We start from the raw sequence: 6,438 nt of genomic DNA on the forward strand, positions 1-6,438 counted from the left end.
TCTGCATCCTTTCCTTCAAGGCTCAGGGGTCCAAGATTATCTTCTGTGTCTGTGTTAATTGGTTTCCCTTTTCTTTATTGAAGAGGGTCTGTGCAATCCTTCCACCTAGTCCGCCATCTTGCCCCGCCTGATCCATTTAAAAATCTTTTAATCAATTGATTTTCATTTCAGAGTTAAGTATTAGAAAAAGAAGAAGAAGAAAATATATGTACCTTGAAGGAAAATAATTCCTTAAAAATATGAGAAAGATAGAAATTAAGTACTTGCCCTTCTAATGCTGGTAATATTGATATGTTTAGGAAATTGGCTTCTTAAGAGAAATATAGAATGATTAGAGTTTTTATTTGGGTCCAGAGTAATTTTATTTGTACTCTTTGTTACTGTGAAATATGTGGATGGCAGACACCTAAACCAAGGTGAATGGCTATCCTACAGCACTTGTTCTAATTCCTTCTAAAAGTATACTGAGAAATTTTTTCCAAGGACTTATTCTTTAGTGAATAGACAGGTGTTTACTTGTTCAAAAGAACTCAGACTGTCTTTTAAAATAAAACAACAGAGAGCAGCCCTCTGCTTCTCATGCTTGGCTTATCTATTCCACCCTTCATAGCCACTCTTTTGCCCTTTCTTTCTCAATTGTATGGAGAACACTGGTCTCAGTGTAGTCTGCCTCAGAAACACAGTAAAGCCTTCTGTCATCGAAAGCTCACTCATTATCATATAGTTGTGCAACTACTTTATATTGTTCAGGCTTAGAGTAATAGTGGGAACTCATATGTTCCAAATAATATCTGATGTAACAAAAAGCTAGCTGCCTTCAACTCTACCTTTCAGGTGAGTTCAAAATCTAGGTCTTCTAGTTCTCAGATGTAAGATGTAAATTGTAAGATACAACTTAAAGTCACAAGAAGAGTAGAACATTATTTTCAAAATTTTGTAATTTTTACCTGCCCGGAGCCTGACGTTTTCCATGTGATCTGCTTTCTTTCAAACTCACATGGCTGTAGCACAAATTTTCTTGACTGAAGGGAAGTAGGTAGGGAGAGGTTAGTAGAGATACATAGCATATCCATTGACTTGTTGTTGTTGTTGTTATGTGCCGTCGAGTCAAACCCGACTCATAGCGACCCCTCCTTGGGTTTCCAAGGCAGTATCACTACGGAAATAGGATTGCCCAACCTTCCTTCCGAGGAGTGGCTGGTGGGTTTGAACCGCCAGCCGTCTGGTTAGCAGGCAAGTGTCTTGGCCACTGTGCTACCAGAGCTCCCCCATCCATTGACTTAGCCCACAAATATATTGCAGTGTGTGCTGTTTGACAAGCATTGTAATCAACAAATTAATTTGAAGATGGTGAGAGAGAGCCCTTTTACAGAAGAACATATACTGATTAAGTGTGATAACTGTTGTGATGAAGAGAACAAACATGGTATGTGAACTAATGGAGTAGACTTAGTCAGGACATCCTTTCCAAGGAGACATTAAACTGAAGCCCTGAAGGCTGATGACTGAGCCCTGAGACAAAGAGTAGAGGAGAAAGGTTCAGGATGAGGAGAATGGGCAAACTATGCACATTTCTGTTAAGGGATTGCATGATCCTGAAAACTGAAGTCATAAATCAGAATTCCTGCAATTCTTGCTATCAGCATATCTAAGATTACTTTCTCAGCTCACTGCAATCATGGTCAATTCCGAGTGAGTAAGATACAACTTAAGGTATACTAATCACTTCCTTAGCGTAGTGCCTAAGGCACTTGACTGCTAACTAGAAGGCTCAAACCCACCAGCCACTCCTCAGAAGGAAGATGGGGCAATCTACTTCCGTAGTGATACTGCCTCGGAAACCCAAGGAGGGGACGCTATGAGTTGGGTCCGGGTCCGACTCGACAATACCTAACAACAACACTAACAATCACTTCTTTGATATTATGAACACAGGATATCACAATATTCTGTTTCTTTCATTTGTCTCTTTAATGTCAAAGCCTAATATCATCCTATTTGAACATCAGGGGCAAATGATTAGGAAGGAAGGACCTGAAAAAGCAGGTTTTATCAGTTAGGGTATTTTCTGATTCAGTTATCAAAAGACTCAACTACAAATAGATTAAATTCATGGTTCTTTTTTTTTTTTCACTTTCCTAACAAGTCTAAGGTAGGGTGGTTCCATGGTAGATTAACACTGTGTCACAAAAATATTATCAGGAACTGAGGTTCCCTCCATATTTGCAATCTATCACCATTGGCATGTTAGACATTCTCCCTTCATGGTCACCACAGTGGTTTTAGCATTGCATTCCTGCCATGGTGATAGCGAGTGAAAGATGAGGTGCATTTTTTCCCCTCTATTTTTCTTTTTAGAGATGGAAGCATTTTCAGTAGGGTACCTCACTCTCGCTCACCTACCCCTACTCCCCTGGTCATATCTGGCTAAACTAATCACTGTCCAGATGGTTGAGACTACTCAGCTCCTCAAAGCACATTAAATGATGAAAACCCAACAAAATCATGAAAAAATAAGCAAGGAAAGAAGGGAGAGTGGACAGGAAGAAAGAATGGCTGTTGGGAAGACAACCAGGAGCACTGGCCTCAGGAGTATATATTACCGATGTTAGTAGGAGCACCCATATTATTGGAGTGCACAGTTGTTCGAGGTGCCTCATATTTTCTACTACATAGTTAGGTTTGTTTTTGTTTTTGTTTTTTAATTTTATTGTGCTTTGGGTGAAAATTTACAGAGCAAATTTATTTTATATTCAACAGTTCATGCACATTTGACTTCACGCCTGATTACCATCCCCAATGATTAAAAAACTCTTCTCCCCTCCCGTCTTTGTAACCACCCTTTCCCTGTGCCCTTTTTAACTATTCACTCCTATTTCCCTCTATGTGAATGGTGCCTCTCTTGTGTCTCATGGCTGATTGCTCGAAGGGGTGCATCTCCCTAGAGTAGGTGGGCACATCACCCTGGGGTAGGTCATTTGCATGTGGGTCTTTCTGCTGTTGGGCTGAGAGCCAATCCATGGGAGTGAGTCCAATCCTAGGCCTGAAAGGTAATCCAGGGCCACAGTCTCAGGGTTCCACCAGTCTCTATCCAACCAGTAATTCTGGTCATTTTTGTGTTTTTTAATTTTGTTCCACATTTTTCCTCCCACTCTATTCAGGATCTCCAGTTTTAATCCCTTTCTGAGGGGTTGGCATTGGTAGCTGGGCACAATCTAGTTCTTCTGGTTTCAGGGTCATGAAGGCTGAGGTTCTTGTCATCCGTTTTATCCTTGGACTAGTTGTTTCCAGATGCTTAGGGCTTGTTTTGTTCCCAGCACTGTGGGTGAAATGGGGAGAAGCAGAGATTTGGTGAAACCTTAATGTTAATTTATATCTTGGCCTCTACTGGTGCTTTATTATATCAGTGCATGATGTCAGGCATGATATTGACAGATTTATGATAAATGTTTTTTAACTTAGAAATACCTTATGGTGAAATATATGAGTAAGGGAATACATATAATGTACATTTACAGTTTAAAACATAATGATGAAATTAAAATCTTACCCATTTCTAAGAAGCCCCGTACCTAAGAAGCCCCTTGTCTAACTCTTCCCGATTACATCTCCTATTCTCCCCTAGAGGTAACCAATATCTCATGTCTTAGTTCTCTAGTGCTGCTATAACTAACAGGAATACTACAAGTGGATGACTTTAACAAACATAAATTTATTCTCTCACAGTTTAGGAGGTTAGAAGTCCAAATTCAGGGCACCAGCTACACAGAAAGGTTTTCTCTCTCTTTGGCTTCAGGGGACAGTCCTTGTCATCATTGTTGCCCTGGGCCAAGGATTTTCTTAGCACAGAGACCCCAGGTCAGAAGGATGCCCTCCACTCCCAGCTCTTCTTTCTTGATGGCAGGAGGTCCCTTTTTCTCTGCTCATTTCTTTCTCCTTTTTATCTCTTATAAAATAAAAAGTGATGCAGACCGTATCTAGGGAAAATCCCCTTACATTGGATCAGGGCTGTGACATGAATAAGGGTGTTACATCCCACCCTAATCCTGTTACAGCTGATTGGCTGATCACATCAAATCACATCATTACATAACTGCCAAACTACTAAGAATCATGGCCCAGCCAAGTTGGCACACATTTTCAAGAGACATAATTTAATCTATAATACCTCAGGGAGTAATTTCTAAGTTAATCAGTCTTTTACTTCTCTTTATAATTTTACTATGTATGTATGTTTCCCTAAGCTGTTTTTCTTAAATTTTCACATGTATCAGAATCACATAGAAGGCTTGTTAAAACACACATTCCTGGTTCTCAGCCCAGAGTTTCTGATGTAGTAAGTCTGGATTGAGGCAAGAATCTGCATTTCTAACAATTTCTCAGGGGTGCTGATACTGCTGGTCTAGGGCCCACACTTTGAGGACCACTATCCTAGCAAAAGACTGTTAACATTTGCCTGTTTATAAATGGAGTCATATTGTATGTATTTATGACTTACTATTTTTTAACATGATATGATGTTTTGTAAATTCAGCCTTGTTGATATGGGTAGCTATTGTTCATTTATTTTCACCATTGTATAGTATTCCATTTCTCATTCATCTCTACCCACAGCCCTGTGAGGGAAAAAGAAGATAAATAGGAAATGATTTGCTGACAGCACCAAAGATAGTGATTCCATGCCCATCAAACAGCCCTAGCTCACAGGACTCAGGATATTATTGCTGCCCTTGGAAAGAAAGGTCGTGAGGTGTCACCTGTCCTAAAAGCCTAAGGCTCTCCAGGAGCCTTGGGAAGTTTGGGGTATACCAGGTGTAGTGGCACCTGCAGACCCCCCCAAGGACCTTTGGTATGAAATAGACCTTTCAGCATCTAACATTGGCTTACCATAATCAATTTAGGATCAAACAGGTAGAGATGGAAGGTAATTTAATATTTGCTTAGAATAAGCTAGTAGGCACTGTTGTTGAATAGATGAGTTACTAAGGATCAGAAGGAATAAGTGAAAGTATGATAGAACTTTGCTCTCAGATGCGCTCAACAATCAGGTAGTACATATTTTTATACCCATTTAATGAGAAGTTATAAAACTTTCTGAAAGTCAAAAGCCTAATACAAGGCAGAGCCAGATTTTAAACCTGTCTAATTACAAACTATCACTTTTTCATTTTCCATTGTTGCCTCCTTGGAACAAAAACATAGGCCTTCCTTATTCTTGGCATTTACTACTGAGGTATAACTAATTAACCCACTGACATTGAGTTGATTCCAACTCATAGCAACCCTATAGGACAGGGTTGAACTGCCCCTATAGAGTTTCTAAGGCTGTAAATCTTTACTGAAGCAGACTGCCACATCTTTCTCCCACGGAGCAGCTGGTGGGTTTGAACTGCCAACTTTTTGGTTAGAGCCAAGTGCATAACCACTGTGCCACCAGGGCTCCTTCCACTGAGGTATTCTGCCCCTTAAAAGGTATTTGAACTTTCAGAAAACTGGTTCCAATTAGTGTTACCTGAGCTGCTAAAACTGGTTCTTTCTACAATTAGTTGCAGTAGATGTAGCATAAAAAATGAGTGGGAGTGGCACGTTGACACCTTGTGCTGTCTCTCTGTTGGGCTCGGATATTTCCCTTGGATTTTTATGCCTGACTGTACTGCTGTGTTTTTGTCCTGCAGGGGATTTCCAAAGAAAGCTAGTAGAACTGCTAGAATAGCCTCTGATGAGGAAATCCAAGGCACAAAGGACGCTGTCATTCAAGACCTGGAACGAAAACTTCGCTTCAAGGAGGACCTGCTGAACAATGGCCAGCCGGTACTGAGATAGAGACTTGGGGCCCAGGCTTGTAATATTTTCTGCCCATATCAAAGAGCTCTTCCTTTGCTTCACTAAGGCTTATGTTATTCAGGTTGATTCACAGAATTAATTTTATTACACCTGAATTTGAGCATTCTTCTTAGTATCATGGCTAGAATCTGGGGAAGAGAGAGAAAATGAAGTGACTTCAGTCTACTCAGTTTTCACCACACTCTTCTACTCATGAATGATTCTTGGAGTAAAGGTAGAGAGCTGGAGAGAAAGGAAGGGGAAAGGGCTGGTTTAAACGGAATACGGTAGCAAGTAAAGTACATTACTAATGGTGATGTTAAAAGAAGATGTGAGAATATGGGGATTCCATTCCCATTGGACGAGGTCAGGGAGGAAGACAGGAGGTGTGCTCTGATATGGTTTGCATCTACCCAGAAGCAATTAATTGGAATTAAAGTTAAATGCTGTTCCCCAGGCTCATTCTCATTGGTTAGGAGAAGACCACAAACGAAAATAAAACAGAAAAATAGATTTATATACAGATATATATATATATATATATACAGACACACACATACATACAAGAACTCAAGGAAACAATAAGTAAAATCAAGGAAAACACAGGCAATAGCT

General features: G+C 40.1%; 1 protein-coding gene across 1 annotated transcript in view; it reads left to right on the plus strand.

Moving 5' to 3' along the window:
- Positions 1-6,438, plus strand: part of PALLD (palladin, cytoskeletal associated protein) — a 578,399-nt gene that overhangs the window by 522,446 nt on the left and 49,515 nt on the right. Inside the window, exon 11 of the mRNA XM_007952894.2 lies at positions 5,676-5,811. Within this exon, the coding sequence (XP_007951085.1) occupies positions 5,676-5,811 (136 nt within the window). The remainder of the gene's footprint in view (positions 1-5,675; positions 5,812-6,438) is intronic.

The sequence above is a fragment of the Orycteropus afer genome, unplaced genomic scaffold, assembly GCF_000298275.1.
Source record: "Orycteropus afer afer isolate SDZICR_OR568_19922 unplaced genomic scaffold, OryAfe1.0 scaffold00364, whole genome shotgun sequence".
Taxonomy (NCBI): domain Eukaryota; kingdom Metazoa; phylum Chordata; class Mammalia; order Tubulidentata; family Orycteropodidae; genus Orycteropus; species Orycteropus afer.